This window comes from Grammomys surdaster, unplaced genomic scaffold (assembly GCF_004785775.1).
Source record: "Grammomys surdaster isolate TR1022 unplaced genomic scaffold, NIH_TR_1.0 797, whole genome shotgun sequence".
In the NCBI taxonomy this organism is placed as follows: Eukaryota; Metazoa; Chordata; class Mammalia; order Rodentia; family Muridae; genus Grammomys; species Grammomys surdaster.
Window position 1 is genome coordinate 679,352 of NW_021605216.1, and position 18,169 is coordinate 697,520.

General features: G+C 42.0%; 1 protein-coding gene across 3 annotated transcripts in view; it reads left to right on the plus strand.

Annotated features, from left to right (window-relative positions):
* The window catches only part of Fam114a2 (family with sequence similarity 114 member A2), a 35,541-nt gene that overhangs the window by 222 nt on the left and 17,150 nt on the right, over nucleotides 1–18,169 (plus strand). The window contains exons 2-8 of one of the 3 annotated variants that reach the window (XM_028782521.1): nucleotides 4,303–4,523; nucleotides 4,851–4,950; nucleotides 5,273–5,365; nucleotides 9,796–9,884; nucleotides 11,502–11,636; nucleotides 12,106–12,264; nucleotides 13,579–13,702. In XM_028782521.1, coding sequence (XP_028638354.1) covers nucleotides 4,320–4,523; nucleotides 4,851–4,950; nucleotides 5,273–5,365; nucleotides 9,796–9,884; nucleotides 11,502–11,636; nucleotides 12,106–12,264; nucleotides 13,579–13,702 — 904 coding nt within the window. In that variant the 5' untranslated portion in view covers nucleotides 4,303–4,319. The remainder of the gene's footprint in view (nucleotides 1–4,302; nucleotides 4,524–4,850; nucleotides 4,951–5,272; nucleotides 5,366–9,795; nucleotides 9,885–11,501; nucleotides 11,637–12,105; nucleotides 12,265–13,578; nucleotides 13,703–18,169) is intronic. The other 2 variants (XM_028782523.1, XM_028782522.1) reach the window with 2 other exon arrangements.

Sequence of the window (18,169 nt, forward strand, 5' to 3'; positions counted from 1 at the left end):
GTGCGGAGACGGGAGACTGGCCACGTTAGCCCTGGAGTCTCCGCTGCCTGCTGTCGGGGCTCCTCGTCGCTCAGACCGGGGCTGCAGCATTGACCTCCGGCCAGGCTCTCAGCTAGTCAGCCCTGCCAGCCGCGCTGCCTCCGGGTAAAAGCGGTGGGGACGCCTGTGCTTTGTGCCCCGTGTGCTTTGGGCGTATTTGTATCTCGACTGTGAGGCGCCTTGTTTGACTTCTCCAGTCACCTGGATTGTTCTCCTCCAATCAGGAAAACCCATACCCAGAAAACATTAAATAGTACAATTCCGTATGTCTGGTATGTGTTTAATCTTATTTGCAGGAACGGCGGAGAGGGTCGTCACCACACACACAAATCTTGTCTCCTGGCTCAGCCTAAACGCTTGGCACGCCCTCGATGCTTATTAAAAATCTTTGTTGTGCAAATGAAATAATAGGGACAACCCGAGTTTACGAATTGGAATGTTCTAGTTGCATAAAATTTAAATGAACTTATGCAATATGTATGTTCTATTTGCTTACATAGACCACATCGATGGACTGTTTATTGTATGTTGTAACTCGGAGAAAGAAGAAAAAGGTAGCTCTAAAACAATTTGTATACAGCTGCAAGAACACCTTCTGAACTTCGTGCAAGCATGTTGGTGTCTTTTTGTTAGATCAGCCTTTGGACTGACTGGGGCAGAAATTGCCTTACATATCTTCTCTGTCTCCAGAGCTGGGTACATAGGCAAAAGGTTCTTGCCATGAATAAGTAAATGAGTTATTTTTCTGAGTTGGTTTGCATGGCAATTGGTAATTGTATTTGGAATTGTTTTCCTCCATGAGTTTTTGGGACAGTTTAGTATATCATGTATCCACATAGTCTAGGCAACACAGTCTTAATCCACCTTTCTAATCTGTCACCCTTTGCTTCTTCCCTAATATAGTCATTACTCTAGGTGACTGGATCATGGGTTGCTGACCTTTCTTCTGTGTCGTTTCCATACCCTTTGTTTAGTTACTTTCCTGTTACTGTGATAAGATACTCAGACAAAAACAAGGAAGGCAATCTTATTCTGAGTCACAGTTCACATGTCCACAGTGGCAGGAAGGTCACATAGGAAACAGGCCACATTGCATTCACAGTCTAGAAGCAGAGAGCAGGAGTGCTTGCCATTAGCTCTCTTTTGGCTTTTTATACCTTCCAGCATCCCAGCTTGTGTAATTGTGCCGCCCAGTGTAGGTGGGTGTAGAAGACCCTGTGTTGATGGGTCTTCCCGCACCTGTTAAAGCTCATCAAGACAATCCCTACAGATGTGCCCAGAGGACTCTCTGGTGGTTCTAGGCTTTTTAGTTTGGCAACTGCAGTTGACCATCACACCCTTGAAATTTTTATCTCATTGGCATTTTCTTTTTTTTAAGATTTATTTGTTTATTTTATATGAGTACACTATCACTGTCTTCAGACACACCAGAAGGGGGCATCAGATCCCATTACAGATGGTTGTGAGCCACCGTGTGGTTGCTGGGAGTTGAACTCAGTACCTCTGGAGGAACAGTGTTCTTAACCTCTGAGCCATCTCTCCAGCACCCTCATTAGCATTTTCATTCATTAAAATCGTAAGCATCTTTAAGGTAGACATTACAGATGCATGCATAGTCTAATCGGATTTCTATAGAAGAATAATAGAAGTTTGGAGATAGTAGAGTATGAGTGAATACTGTTCTCATGCAAAAGGATTCAACAGCCATTTGACAGCAGATAGGTCTTACCTACTCAGATGCCCCCTGATGCATTGCCTTTTACAAGGGGACCTAGAAACGTCTTATTTGTTTCTATGGAAGATGAGACTTTAACTGTTAGCAACTAATTAAAAAAAGGTTTAAACAGTGTGGACTGATTAAAAACACCTATAGTTAGCTAACAGGTTTCCAGTTTGTAATCACTGCTGTAGGAACACTTCATGAGTTATTCTCTGATGCTTATACTGTCTTCTCTGTTCTTTCAGTTTTGGTGTGTATGTGTTGAGACAGGGTCTCACTATGTAGCTCCTTCTCTCCTAAGGTCTGCTGTGTAGACCAGGCTGGCCTTGAAATCTCAGAGGTCTGCCTTTGCCTAAAGTGCTGAGATTGAAGGCAAAACACCACCAAGTATTTTTTGTATGTGCTTCAAGCATTGTGCTATATCCCATCCGCCTTTCTTGTAAGATTTTTTTTTAGTGCATTAGAAGCATGATTGCATGAGTTGGATTTATCCTGCACTTAGTGCATACCTGAATGTTTTTGTCAGCATACCTGGTGTGTGTGTTGTATATGTGTGTGTGTTCATTGTTGATAACTGGCTATTCTGGAAACTAGTATTTCTCTTAGTACCAGTGACATGTTGGCTTTAATTGCCAAAGAGCTGTATTCTTGGAAGGGATTGAATTGGATAACTTTGTTATTCCAAAGCTGACCTGAGGGACCAGTGAATGTATTTAGGTGGTAGAGCTCTTGCTTAGCGTGAATGAGGTTCTGAGTTTGATTCAAGCACAGCAGAGTAAATGAAATAAAAAGTGGCATTCAATTATGCTTTGGTTACATCAGATGGTCTACCTATCAAAACAGTATTAGGAATGTTTACAAAGAATATTAAAAAATAGAAAGCAGATCTGATGTGGTTTAAACAGTCTCTGGAAAAATTGAAGTAAGAATGGATGCTTAATGATATAATTTTTGAAAGACAGTCTAGTGAAAGGAAAGATTGATAAACAGGCTTCATCAAAGTGAAACCTTTCTTGGTAAAAGACCCCATGAAAATAATAAAAAGATAGGCATGGTGACTCACGTCTTTTAATTCCAGCACTTGGAAGCCTGAGGCAGGAGGATTGCCATAAGCTAGTGGTCAGCAAAGAGGGAGATCCTGTCTCAAAAGGCAAAATGAAATAAGACAATGTAAATAAGTTTTACAGTGGGATGATACTGAACCTAGAACATTACTCTCAAAACTCAGCAGAAAATGACAAAGCAACCTAACTTAAAAAAAAAAGAGAAGATTTATCTAGATGTTTCTTTGAAGAGAATATTCAGATGGCAAATAAACACGTGAAAAGATGTCAAGTGTCTTTAGTCTTGAGGAAATGAAACAGAAGCCACATAGCTAGCACCACATACTTATAAAAATGGCTCAAAGTAGGGGAGAAAACCTGATCAGAGTGCAGAAATTTTTGGTTATTTGTACTACTCAGGAAAAGATGACAGTTACATATAAAAATAAGCATGGACTTACTATGACCCATATTAATATAGTCTTCATCGTCTATTCCAGAGAAACAGCTTATGTTCACATAAATACCTGTATGTGAACTTTGAATGTTGTTTTGGTTGTACAACAGCCTCATGTTGAAAACTGCAGATTACCTTGAATGGGCAAATACATTGTGATGTACCATCCATCCATCCGTCCATCCATCCATCCATCCATCCATCCATCCATCCATCCATCCCACAATGATGTTACTGAGAAATGGAAAGGGACTTTTGATGTAACCATAGTGGAATGGAGGGACTTAGGCTGAATGAAAAAAGTCACTCCAAGGATAATGCGTATACTTCTGTGTATATGACTTGAAAATGTCAGTGTCAGAAAACAGATCAGTAGTTGGTTGCTATCGGTTGAAAGAAATGTGGGAAGTGTCTGGCTACAGAAAGGATGGCCCAGGTATCGTTAGGATTGAGTTGTGCCTTACCTGTACTGATGCTCAGTAGAGGTAAGTAGTTGACCCTCTGTGTCTTCGATTCAGCATTTGTAGATTTAACTAATCTTAAGTGGAAAACAGTTGTAAAAAGTTTCATCTGTACTAAACCTGTGCAGACTTGTCATTGTTCCCAAGAGAGTTTAAAGTTGATTGCAAAGCATTGCATATGGTGTTAGACATTACAAATGAAGTACGGGTCATGAAACTGAGGATGTGCTCTGGAGATATGCACATGCTGTCCATTTTATAGAAGGGATGTGACCACTGAGACTTTATTGTCTGTAGGATTCTTGCAACACAATTTCCAGTAGATACCAAGGGACAGCTGTGATTGTGGTAACATTTTATGTAGCTAATGTACACATATGGGTACATGGAAAAACTGTAAAATTGGAAGGACACTGCTAAATTGTAACAATGTCAGCTTTTGATGGAGAGGTGGATAGAGGTATATAGGATCTCTTTGTATTGTTGTAGTAGTATATGAATTTGAAACTCTCAAAAACATTAAGCAAATAGTTTATACCAAGAAACCGGTATCAGTAGATTCTTGTTGGGCTTTTGTTTTAGCAGGTGATGTTGTAGTCATGTCAGATAAGGATGCTACAGAGTCTCCAGTGGTAACCGAAGCAGCCTCGATCCTTAAAGATGAGAACTGTGAGCCAGTGGAGAAGCCAGAGAATAAGTCTCAGCCTGTAGTATCTACCCGGAAAAGACCAGAGACCAAACCTTCCAGTGACCTTGAGGCTTCTGAACTTCTTCCTGCTCAGGTTTCACAGGCTATAGCCAAAGTACCATATCTATTAAAATTTGGGGATTTAAAAACACAAGTCTTAAAAGGGATGTGGGATCAACACTAATTTACAATGGCATTTCCTTCTTTTTACAGCCATAAAATGTCAGCTTTCTGATGCAGCAATGCCTTTATCTGGAATTGCATTTGCTGCAGGGTATTTAGGAGCTGCTGATGTTTACCTGTCAGTCCAGCAGGATTTCCTCAAGTCATAGATTTGCTGACCTATGCTTCTCTAATGATTAGATACCTTGTCTGGGCACTTCTGAGTCTCTAACTTTCTGTTTTCTTTTGTCTTGTTTCTCCTCTCACTGGAAAACAACAGGAGACAGCTTCTAAAGATGCACCTCAGACTGGATGGGGTTATTGGGGCAGCTGGGGCAAGTCTCTACTCTCCTCAGCTTCAGCTACGGTAGCTACAGTAGGTGAGACCCTTGATCATTTTCTTATCTTTGTGTGCACTGGGGCTCATGCGATGCTCTATTAGGAAGTTGAAGTCTAGGGATTCATTTAAGCCTACTTTTTAGTAAGTAATAAGTCAGTGGGATTTTTGTTTTGCTTTTGTTTCTTGGTAAGGAGATAACGACAAGGATGCATCTGTCATTAAAATAATGTGTCTTGTGACCATGATTTTAGAAATAAGTAGATTTTATTATTATTTTTTTATTTGTTTCTTCAGTTTTAGTAACACAGCACACAAATGTTATTTATTTATTTATTTATTTATTTATTTTTGGTTGTTGTTAGGACAAGGTATTTCAACTGTCATTGAGAAGGCTGAGACATCTCTTGGGATTCCTAGCCCCACTGAAATTTCAGCTGAAGTCAAGCAAGCAGCAGGTCAGTATATGTGCTTGGGGTTTCCGTTGAAACTGACAGTTAAGTTCATTTTTAGCACTAGCACTTAGTGATAATACTAATCCAGTACCTGACACTTAGGGCACCTTGAGGCCGTATGAGGAAGAGGGTTTGGAATCGTGAGCTCCAGCTGTGTCTCCCATAGCCAGTCATGTGTCTCTTCATTGCACTTTTGCATGGATGAAGTGGTTCAGAGGCCTGTTGAACACTCAGCAGTCAGGCCGCAAGCACAGCATGTGAGAAGAGCTTGCCGTTTTGCTTGATATATATATATATATGTGTGTGTATGTGTGTGTGTGTGTATATATATATATGTGTCCCATCAGTAGAGTTATCTCAGTTTCAGTATGCTTTGGCAAGACAGAACAACTGTAGTGCACTAGCTGGTTTGTTTTCAATTGGGTTTTTATATGAAGACAAGGTTCTATTCTTGTTTGTCTGGATCAGAGGGAAACCTACAGTCACTCATACCCAAAGGACACAGGTATCACTGGGGACCAGGAGAGTTTAAGGCCAGGCTTACTTCTTTTATCCCTCAGAGGCCTTCTTGTTTCTCGCTGTTTTCTTTGCTTATTGCTCATTTTCTCTTGAAGCCAGCTGGCTCCCTTTTGGTCTCCTTCAGCTCCACCTGATCGAGCTCTGGCATACGTGACCATCAGAAATTAGCTGGCTCTAGCTGTTCCCATTAATGAATTCCTTGGACTAAGAATTAGATATAAAGTTAGGTCACTTGACTGCAGTTTAGATACAGCCAGAAGACAAGCTCACCTTATACAAACATGGTCCCACAGGCTTCTACATGTGTAAATTTGAGGCACTGTTCATAGTGACACCTTTTCTTCTCCTCCCCTCCTCTTCCCATCTGTCTCCTCTTCTCTCTTTCCCATTCCCTCTTTCTTCTTCCCTGTTCTCTCTCTCCCCACCCCTTTTCCTCTTGCCTTCTTACCCTGGTTGGCTTTGAAGTCACACAGTCTTCTTGCTTCAGTCCTTCAGGGGCTGGGATCACAGCCCAGAGCTTACACCTGCCATTTCTTATGCTTTCCTAAGGGTCATCAAACTCATCAGATGAGTCACAACTGAATGTGCTCAAAGTCATGAATGAAGAAGAAAGGAAGTAACTTTTTCCCTACCATCTCTCTTTCTTTGAAGAGAGTCAGTTTCTTCTTCCAGCAGTTCCTAGTGTAATTCTCAAAATGGCATTGGTTAAGAATGGAGTCTTGGGCTGGAGAGATGACTCAGCCGCAGGAGTTCTTCCTATATCTCCTGAGGACTGAAGTTTGGTTTGCAGTACCTGTGTTGGGCAGCTCAGCTATAATTCCAACTCCAGGGGATCTGATCCCTTCTTCTGGACTTCAGGGTCCCCTGCACACACATAGTGTCTACTCACACAGACTCACACATACATCTAAAAAATGTAGGGTCTTAATGCTGATGCAGTAGTGGCCAGAAGTAAGAGAAGAGTGGGTTTGGGAGTTAGAAGTGAAATTAGATGTAAACTGTCATCTTCATAACACTGGAGGCTATCTGCTACTCAGGGCCATGGGCCAAGACACGCATTGAAAACCTGAAGTCTTCCACGGTGAGCTCCCTGGTAGGATAGCTGTAGAGTTAACGTCTTTCAAGTGAAGGTGTTATGGTGGGCATCAAAATGTGCAGACAGAAGGGTGTGTTTGTGGGTGCTGGTTCTTTTTGTGTCTCTGAAGATGAGAATGGCTAGTGGGGCTCAGGCTCAAGGGTAACAGTAATTCTACCCAGTGGATGTCCATGGGCTTAGATTGTAGTTCAGTAAGAAAGATAGAACTTTGCCAAATTAGAATAGACTACTTTTTGATAAGAAGTCCTTTCTAACCAGGCTGGCAGAGTCTGCCTGCCTCTGTCTCCTGAGCACTGGGATTAAAAGTGTGTGCTGCCACCACCAGGCTGCTTTGGTCATCTTTTAGGGATCTGTTTTTCTTTAAAAAGGACCATGTTCATCTTTGCTTTTCTTTTGTTTGCAGGTAGTTATGGTGTATGTGGCTTAAATGAATCTTTTAATTTTTTTTTTTGAGACAGGGTTTCTCTGTGTAGCCCTGGCTGTCCTGGAACTCACTCTGTAGACCAGGCTGGCATTAAACTCAGACAGGGTTTCTCTGTGTAGCCCTGGCTGTCCTGGAACTCACTCTGTAGACCAGGCTGGCATTAAACTCAGAAATCTGCCTGCCTCTGCCTCCCAAGTGCTGGAATTAAAGGCGTGCACCACCACCACCTGGCCTTTTAATGTTTCTAAGCTGGGTATAGTGGTACACAACAGTTATTCCAGCAGTCAGGAAGTGGAGGCAGGAGGATAGAGAATCTGAGACCTATCTTTAAACAAAACCAAAAATGTTAATGTACTTGCTTAGACTGAGTTTGGAGTAGCCTTTACTTAAAGGATTTGTTTAAGGCTTGGCTCTTCAGTGAGCTCCATCCATTTCTGCTTGGTAGGTTAGAAGTCAAGTGTCTTAGCCTAGTGTGAGCTCTGGAGATTACTTAGCTTACCTCTCCAAGGCAGTTTTTACCCCGATCCTTGTGGAGTCTCCTTGTGCCTATATACTGAATACCCTGCAGTGCAGTATTCATAGCACAGCACTCAGGCACATGTGTTTCTGTAGAAGCCTAGAATTCTGGGATGATTCCATCTTCTTTGTGTTACAGAGTCCCCTCAGCTCCTGCTGTCTCTCATCTAGGCCTTTTGCTCCTTGTAGTTGGAAAGTTCTGGATAGCAAGCCAATTCAGTCGCAGGTGTCATTTTGTTTCTCTTTTCTGTTGGACCAAAATCTCCTTGTCTGACTTGGAAAATCATTTATTACCTCTCGTGCAGTTTTATAGCTGTCATAGTAGGAGAGCAGGTCCAAGAGCAGTTAGTGCATTGTAACCAGAAACAGAAGCCCTCCTGTAAGAGAGTATTTCAGACTGGGCACTCAGATTATGTGGTAGTTCAGTCTGAACTGTGTGCTGTAGCATGAGGCCCTGACTCCCAGAACCCATGTGAAAAGAGCTGTATTACTACTGTTGGAAAGGCAGAGAGAAGAAGCCGTGTGGGACTTGATGGCCACCTAGCCTAGCTTAATCAGTGAGCCCCAGGTCCCAGGGAGAGAGACTTTTAGAAAAAAAAACTTTCCTAAAGAATATTCAGTGTTGACCTCTGGCTTCCACATACACAAACACATGCCGTACATGTGTACTATACACACATGAACACATAATCACAGCCCTTTGGGAGGGCTATAGGCAAAGTTGACCTATAGGTTTTTAAAGTTAATAAAATGGAACAGAGACATGGACACATTTGCAGTGCAGGTCTGTTTGATGACATCTAATGAGCATCATTTTCTAGGACAAAGTGAGTTGCAGTTTACTTTTAGCTGTGCAGTTTTATGTTTGGATGTTTGGAGACGTAGTTACATTTATGCTGTGTAATGAATAGAACACTGTGATATGTTCTTCCCTGGATCTAATTGGAATATAAGAGTATTTTATTGACCAAAACAGTTCATGTAACTTTTATCCCTAGTCTGTCATTTGCCTGTTTTCCATAGTTTTCCCTTACCTAGAAGTTTGTCTATGAGATCATGCAGTATGTAGTCTGATTTCATATCAGTCATTAGTTTGTTCAAGACTTGATATTATTATTGAAATGGAGTGGCTGAGCAGAGGTGGTGCACGCCTTTAATTCCAGCACTTGGGAGGCAGAGGCAGGAGGATTTCTGAGTTTGAGGCCAGCCTGGTCTACAGAGTGAGTTTCAGGACAGCCAGGGCTACACAGAGAAACCCTGTCTCGAAAAACCAAAAAAAAAAAAAAACCCATAAAAACAAAAACAAAACAAAACAAAACAAAAAAAAGAAAAGGAAAAAGAAAAAAACCCTGCCTACCTTGTCTTTCATTGTAACGTAACAAATGTTTTAAAATACATACAGAAAGAAGCAGTATCTAATTTTTTTTTTTAATATTTTATTTTATGTGTGTTGAGCACACAGTCACTGTCCTCAGATACACCAGAAGAGGGCGTTGGATTCCATTACAAATGGGATGGCTGTGAGCTACCATGTGGTTGCTAGGAATTAAACTCAGGACCTCTGGAAGAGCAGTCAGTGGTCTTAACGGCTGAGCCATCTCTCCAGCCCCAGTGTCTATTTTTTTTTTTTTTTTTTTTTTGGTTTTTCGAGACAGGGTTTCTCTGTGTAGCCCTGGCTGTCCTGAAACTCACTCTGTAGACCAGGCTGGCCTCGAACTCTCGAACTCAGAAATCCGCCTGCCTCTGCCTCCCAAGTGCTGGGATTAAAGGCATGTGCCACCACCGCCTGGCAGTGTCTAATTTTTTAAAAACCACATATTTGTTGTTTGAGCAGTGAATGATCCTTTCTTTAATGTTTCCACGCCTTTTCGGTTTCAGGAGAAACGAATGCTGGTGAGAATGGAAGCTTACTAGTGACTGGGCCATTTGGGATGCTCTCGACCATCTCAACAGCTGTGCAGAGCACGGTGAGAAAAAGTACAGGGAGGGACCTGTGCTGTCGTGATGGGCGTGAGCCAGACAAGTGCAGTGTGAGCTGCAGAGTGACAGGTTATCTTAGGGACTGGCAAGTCTTGGCTTTGTGTCCTTAGGAAGTGGGTCTGCTTTACAAAGTTATTTGTTGGGGCTGGAGAGATGGCTCAGCAGTTAAGAGCACTGGCTACTCTTCCAAAGGTCATGAGTTCAAGTCCCAGCAACCACATGATGGCTTATAACCTTTTGTAATGGGATCTGATTCCCTCTTCTGTCTGTATGAAAACAAAACACTCACATACATAAAATAAAATTTTAAAAAAGTTATTTCTCGTATAACTTCATCTTTAAGCAGGAACGACATGTGATTGTTTTTGATGAACTCTTGCTAAACTCTAGATAATGAGAATGTTTGAAAACTGATAGGGCTCTTAATGTCTTTCCTACTTGAGGGAAGGTGGCTAGTATTTTTTAGTTTGGTTTTTTAACTTAAAAAATTTTTTTTTTGAGACAAGATCTTTAACATTTTGAAATATGGCATGCAATGTAGAATATGACATATATGTTTAGATGAATTTTTATGGCATTCTAATTGTCAACCATAGTAAGAAACCTGTAAGTCCATTGCTTTTCCATCTTGAGGCATGTGTTCTTTCCCCAGCTCAGATAGCCACCGATGGGACTTGTACTATCATGACTTAGTTTTGACCTGCTCTTCTGCTTTGTATAAATGAAGCCATAGATGTACACCCAGTCTTCCACATATTGTGTCTGTAATCCGTCCATGTTGCAGCTTTGCTGTATTCATAGTGTGACTTGGTTACGTTTTATTGATCCACAATTAGTAAATACCAAGCCAGTTTCCAGTGTAAGCTGTTATAGAGTGTTGCATTGCACACTCTTGTACATATCCTCTAGTCCCATCTGTGTCCATTTCCCTTGGGTATGTGTTGTCAGAGGCATATTAGGAGGCGTGGCCTTGTTGGAGTAGGTGTGGCCTTGTTGGAGGAAGTGTGTCACTGTAGGGGTGCTTCCCACCTTGATGATAATGGAAGGAACCTCAGAACCTATAAGCCAGCCTCAATAAAATGTTGTCCTTTATAAGAGTTGCCTTGGTCATAGTGTCTCCTTACAGCAATGGAAACGCTAAGACTCCTGGGTAAGGCAGCTGCAGCAGGTACTGAGTCTTAGGTTCCCCGAATGGTTCTATCTGTGTGCATTTGGGTGAGCAGTGTGTGCTTGCTTCAGCTGTTCTTTGGGCTGCCTAGTGTTTGGTATTGTTGGCTGCTGCTGCTTCTTTTCCTCCTGGTACTGGGGCTGAGTTTAAGGCCTCACACATGCCAGACAAGTACACTGCCACTAACCTAGCAATGTGTCCCCAGCTGCTTTTACCTTCATTTTGAGGAGGGTTCTTACCATTTGCTCAAACAGGTCTGGAGTTTACTGGATGTACCTTTGGCGTACCTGTATGTTCTCCTCCTTCAGCCTCCTGAGTAGCTGGGACTGCAGGCCTGCATCAACAGCCCCACACTATATAGCCATTCCTGAATGTCAAGTAGTTGTAATGGAAGTTTGCAAAAATTTGTTTTAATGGAATTTTTCGGCTTTCCTAGGGCAAGAGTGTTATCAGTGGGGGTTTGGATGCCTTGGAATTCATTGGGAAGAAGACAATGGATGTCATAGCAGAAGGAGATCCTGGATTTAAAAGAACCAAGGGCCTGATGAACCGGAATTCTACACTGTCACAGGTTCTCCTTCCTTCGCCTGTGCACTTCCTGTTTGTGTTTTTGATTTGATTTTTGCTGATGTTAACTTGGAAACCATGTTAGTGTTACTTTCTTTGGGATCCTTTGGGGTTGTGGGATGGGCAGTGAGCTCTAGTGCATAGAGGAATTCTAGTTGTTTGTCCCTCCGCTTCCCTTTGAGCAGCCTTCTGTCAGCAGAGAAATGCTAAGCCCTGTCAGAGCTGTTAGATTAATGTTTAAACCCCCACAGAACAGCACCTGGTGTCTTGGATGTTATTTACACTGTCTAGCGTCAGGTTCTGTGTGATAACTTCTTCCTGCTGTTCCGAGCTTCTTGGATTTGGACCCTGATGCCAGGATTGAAGGGGCCGTGCTCTGAATGGAGCCGAGCAGCTGTGCTCCCTTCTGCTCTGTAAACTCACTCTTGAGCTCTCATTACTTGCTGCAGTACAACGCTTCAATCTCTTTTTAGGTTTTACGAGAGGCAAAGGATAAAGAAGAACAGTGGCCTTCCAGTGAGGTAACCATGGAAACAGACAAGAAAACTCATTATGGGCTACTCTTTGATGAGTTTCAAGGCCTTTCACATCTAGAAGCTCTGGAGATGCTTTCCCGAGAAAGTGAAATAAAGGTAATTACCAACCCCAAACCCCTCCTGAAAAGTCTACATACAAAGGGATGCTGCAGATGCTTTTCTGTTGTGCACTTGGAAGGTGAGGTGTTTTTCGTGGAGGCTTAGGAGTTTGGAAGTACTCTGCACAGCAAGCAGAAACCAATGTGTGAGCTAAGGTGATGGAAAGGATCACGGGTGATTGTCCTAATTACACAAGAAAGGACAGGGTTAAAGAAGAGCTTTTAATACACTTGTAATTTTCCATTGTCTGTCTGTCTGTCTGACTGTCTGTCTGTCTGTATTTATTTATTTATTTATTTATTTTCTGAAGTCTCTTTGGCTTTAGCTGGCAAAAACCTTACTGACAAGCTGCCAGTTTGCATATAGTTAACTGTTGGCTTTTATTTGGCGCAGGGCTTTTGCTGTTGTTGTTTGTGTTAAGATTTGTTTTATATTGAGACAGGACCTCACTATGTATCCCTAACTGGCCTGGAACTTGCTGTGTAGACTAGGTTGGCCTCAAGTTCACTGAGATCTGCTGTCTGCCTCCTGAGTGGTGGGGTTAAAGGTGGACATATCATACTTGGTTAAGGATTTATTTTTTAGTATTTTTGTATGTATGTCATATGCTGCAAGTACCCATGGATGCTAGGAGGGGATACCGGAGGTTATAGGTGGTAGTGAGCAGCCTAGTGTGGGTGCTGAGATCTGAACTCAGGTCCTCTGGAAGAGAAGCAAGTACTCTTAGCTTCTGAGCCATCTCTCCAGCCCAGTTCAAGACCATATAATTTCTCTTTATAAGCACTAATAGTTTTCAAATATTTGTTACATTAGAAAGTACAGATTCTCCCAAACTTTCTGTAGAAATTAGATTCTTAAGTTAATTTTTTTTTAGTGGTTTATTATTATTTTACGTGCTTTATTATTTTGCTTGTGTGTGTATTTGGGTGAGGGGATCAGATCCTCTGAGTCTGGAGTTATAGACAGTTGTGAGCTGCCCTGTGGGTGCTAGGAATTGAACCCAGGTCCTCTGGAAGAGCAGCTGGTGCTCTTAACCTCTGAGCCATCTCTCCAGTTCCAGAGTTAAAAGTTTTAAGGAATGGGAGTTAGCCATGGTGGCACAAGCCTATAACCCGGTTCTCAGAAGGCTGAGGAAGGAGAGTTGAGAGTTCAAGACTAGTCTGGGCTACATAGTGTGATGCTGCTCCTTCCCTACCCAGAAACACTAATGCTGACTTGTTAGTTTATAATTCATATTTTACTTAACCTGTGAACTCTTCTTTATTTGAGATTTTTTTTCCTACAAATTTTAATTGTCTCATATCCATTTAGGTGAAATCTATCCTTAGTTCTCTGAGTGGAGAAGAACTCCAGACAACCAGACTTGAGCTAGAGCAGCTCAAAGAAGCATTTTCCCTAGCAGAGTTCTGTGAGGAAGAGGAGGAGGAGAGACAAGGTAATGCAGGGTCTACAGCCAGTGCACTGTGTCACAGCCTCTCCATGCTTTCCTCACACTCTCGAGGGCCTGCACGGCCTGCCACTCTTCTAAGAGTAACCTATAGCAGGTCTCTGATTATTGCTTCTGTTAGAGAGTCACTGTATTAGCTTCTTTCCTGTTTGCCTGGTGGTCACTGTTAGCCTTTGTATGTAGTTAGACACTTCATCTGTGCCTTTCCTGCTTTTGTAATCCCTGATTTCATCTTGAAGCATGCAAAGTAGTTGTTATCCAGAAGGTGGTGATCCCTTGTCTTTTTCATGTTTACAGCATGCATATCTGTATGTTTTAGAAAATGTAAATTGTTGAAACTACTCAGTTTTGCAAAACTGTCAGGAAATACGGTTTATGGGTGTTGTGTATTGTAATATAGGTGCATTGTAATAATAAGTCATTGCAACTATCCTTCAAGAAATAACCATCTCTTGGTTTTCTCTGTAGTACTAAGAATTATTCAGTAGGGGCTAGTGAGATGGCTCAGTGGGTGATGCTTGCCATGCAAGTGTAGGGACTGAGTTAGAGTCGCTAGAACTTACGTGAAAGCATGTGCTGTGAAGAGACACCGTGTCCAAGGCAACTCTTATAAAAGAAAGTGTTTAGTTGGGGCTGGCCTACAGTTTCAGAGGTTTACTCCATTATCATCATGGTGAGAAGCATGGCAGCGTGCAGGTAGACATGGTACTGGAGGAGCAGAAAGCTCTACGTCTTGATCCACAGGAAGGAGACTGTGTCACACTGGGCCATAGCTTGAGCATATGAGACCTCAAAGCCTGCCTCCAGTGACACACTTCTTTAACAAGGCCACACTCACTTCAACAAAGCCACACCCACTCCAACAAGGCCACGCCTCCTAACAATGCCACTCCCTATGGGCCATACATTCAAACACATGAGTTTATGGGGTGGGTGGAGGGCATTCATATTTAAACTACCACAGTGTGCACAGTGTGGTAGAGAGCTTCTGTAATCTCTGCACCCTTACAGGGAGAATTCCTGGAAGCTTGCAGGCCAATTAGCCTACTATACTACAGTGAGCAACAAAGACACCTGTCTTAAACTAAGAGAAAGGCAAGAACTCACACCCAAGGTTGTTCTCTGACTTCTACACATGTGTGTCCCTGTCCCCCTTTTTCTTCCTCTCTTCCACTCCCCTCTCCTCCACTTCTCCCCCTACTTCTTCCTCTTTGGCTGGTGAGAGCACACAATCACACACACATATACACACACACACACACACACACAAGATTATTCAAGGGTAATTGTTACTATTATCTGAAAAGTCATTAAAATGTATCTTGCCTTTGCAATAATGCATCCCTGCGTGGTTGGATATTGTCTACCTTAAACACCCTGTCTTGACAATCTAAGTGTAAAACTGTGTAAGAGAATCTTTCTCATTAAGCTAGCTATTAGACATGTCACAAAGATATAAAACAATGACATTGTTTTCAATAATTTTTCCTTTTTTGGAAGATACATTTTTCCTTAAAAGTATGGTTTATTGGAGTTAGCAGTGTAGTTCAGTGGGTAGAGTGCTTACCTGCGCATGTGAACCTCTGGGTTCAGTCCCCACAATCACATAAGATAGGGCATGGTGGCCCATTCCTGTAATCTCTGTACTTGGGAGGTGGAGGCAAGACCTTCTGTTTATTAGCCCTGTTTCCAAAAGTTTGTGTTATTAACAGGTAGTGGGGTTGTTAGCATTTTGTTTGTGTGTGTGCATGTGTGTGCATGTGCATGTGTTGGGGGCATTGTGCCCATATGTGCATGTGTGTGTTTGTGTGTGTGCGTGTGTGTTGGGGCGTTGTGCCCATATGTGCATGTTCTTGTGAGGCCAGAGTTTGATGTTGGGTGCCTTCCTCTGTTGTTTTCCATCTCGTGTTTTTAGACACAATCTCTCAGTGAGTCTGGAGACCCAGACTTTTGTAGGCTGGCTGGCCAGTGAGCCTCCAGTGTCTTTGTGTCCCCGCCTTCCAGCACTGGCATTACAGACACGCGCTGTCATGCCTGGCTCCCTACGTGAGGGCTGCAGATCTGAACACAAGTCCTTGTCCTCACACAGCAGGCGCTTTTCTCAGGAAGCCATCTTTCCAGCCTGGGTTTAGTACTGTTGTCTTTTTTTCTTTTTCTTTTGTATTGAAAATAGATTCTTATACAATATATCTGATTAGAATGCATTTATTATTTTAATGAATAATACTTTAGACATTTAATTTTAATTTTAAATATGTATAACTTGCATTTAAAATAAAAGCTCCTGGGAGGCCACAGAGCTTTATTGGTTTGAGAATTTCTAGATTAATTACGCCAACCGGCAGTGCTTTAAAAGCCTCTGCCATTGCTTTTTAGAGCTGTGCGTTCTTGTTTCCTTCTGCGTGTTTATTTTTTACTTCTGTTGAATGTGGGAAGTTTGCCTCAGACAGCTCTCAGTCTCACTTAATTTTTTCATTTCCAATCTACTATGAGTGGGAAGCCAAATAACTTAACTAATGAGAGCAAAGCAGAGATCCCCGGGACATGATTTGAGGGCCTTTTCTGTGAGAGCCTTTACTTAAGACAGGGATGTTTTCTGTTCTGAGAAGTCAAGCTGGCTTCATCTGTAATGGCTCACTAGTGACAATTTATGTGAAGGTTCAGCTCTTGGTTAGAAATGGTTTTGAATATACATCTTAAAAACTGTCTGGAGATCCTGAGACACTAGTTGTACCCCAAGTGATACAGTTTGAAGTTAGACTAGGGTTCCATGAAGACCTGCCCCTCACAAAGCCGTGTGACCTCTAGAAGAGGCTCATCACAGGACCTTTGTTGCATCTTGGTTAGAGGATGGTCTACTTCCTCTGGTGGTGTTGTGAGGAGTAAATTAAATGTGTTTATAGTCAGACATAGAGTAGGGGCCTAACAGGTGTTCACTGTCATTGTCACTATTTAGAAAATATAGACAGCTAAAAACCTGCATTTGAAAAGCCTCAACAGGAAACCAATAAAATAGCTTTGGTTTTGTGAGAGGCAGGTTCTTCCATTGTTCCTAAGCAGGCCAAGGTAGAGCAGTTCCTATTCATTTGTCAACCCAGTTTAGAATATTTGTACATGGAACAATTAACCATATTTCTTCAATTTAGTCAACATCTAGGCTTTGCACAGTAATTAGAAATTGTTGTGTTCGTATGTATTTATTTATTTTACTGTTCTGAGGGCTTCAAGTTTTCTGAATAGATGGAACAGTCTGTGATATTCCTTCTTACCTTTGCTAGGAAGGAAGAAAACATGGTGATGTGTAATCCTCCTGCCTGACCTGCTTTGCCCCAGCTCTCCTCTGTGATTCTCCTGCCTGCTCTGTCTCTCTGATTTTGGTGGAAAATGCACCAGTGACTTGGTAGTTAATTGTATGTCACTGATGCTGTTAAGACAGAAACTTGGGAATAGCAGGAGGAGACAGTGCAGAGCTCAGCTCCGGATGTCTTCCTTCCCATGGGCCCCTGTGTTTTCTAGGCTTCATTTCAGAGTCCTGGACCCACAGTCTGCCACCCTACCCTACACTTAAACAGTAGTACCATGCTTCCTTTCCACCCATGCATCTAGACAAGTATTTACCATTGAACCACATGCCCAGCAACTACTTCTGTTCTAATGCAGCAACTGTTTGTATAGTCAATTCTGTGTAGCAGAACTTGACAGCAATTTGCCAAACATTTTTACATTATTACATTTGATAGTGTTAGCTTTTTGATCACTCAAACATAATATATTTGAATGCTTATAAATTTAATGTATATACTACCATAATGTTCTGTTACTAACAACCTAAAATATGCCTCAGGGTAGAATTGTTAGGTGTGGTAAACATAGATTCCTGTTCTTTTCCCCTGTGCCATTGGTTATTTTGTAAACTTCTTGGAGTGCCTGTACCCCAGGTGGTTGCAGAGTCCTCCCTTACATCCAGTCACACTTAGTTGGGAAAACCAAATGACTATGGAGGTCAGGTTTTGTGTCCTTTCATGGTAGTTTGTGGCTGGGAGTTGTTTACTGGGATTATGTGAGTGAAGGCTGTATCAGTGAGGCTTTGTATCCCAAAGCCTGTCACACTGAGGATCAGTAAATTATGTTTATTCTCTGCCTTAACTATCCAGAGAGAGAGCAGAAGTACAGTTTAAAGAAAAGAACCAAGATGGTTCCCCTGGAATGCCTCTGGGGATGTTTCTGGGGAAGTGGTAGGCATAGAAGGGAACTAATTATTTGCTCTCATGTAGTGTGGACTTATGATTAAGAGATACTCTTATAGATGTTCATGCTCAAAGATTTTTGTGGTTCAAGATTTATCTTCTGTACTGCTCAGCCAGGACCAGTGGGCAGGATTTAGATGAGAAAGAGAGAAGGCATTGTTGTTTGTTTAGATGTCTAGTTTGCTGTGATCATGGTCCCCATTAGCTT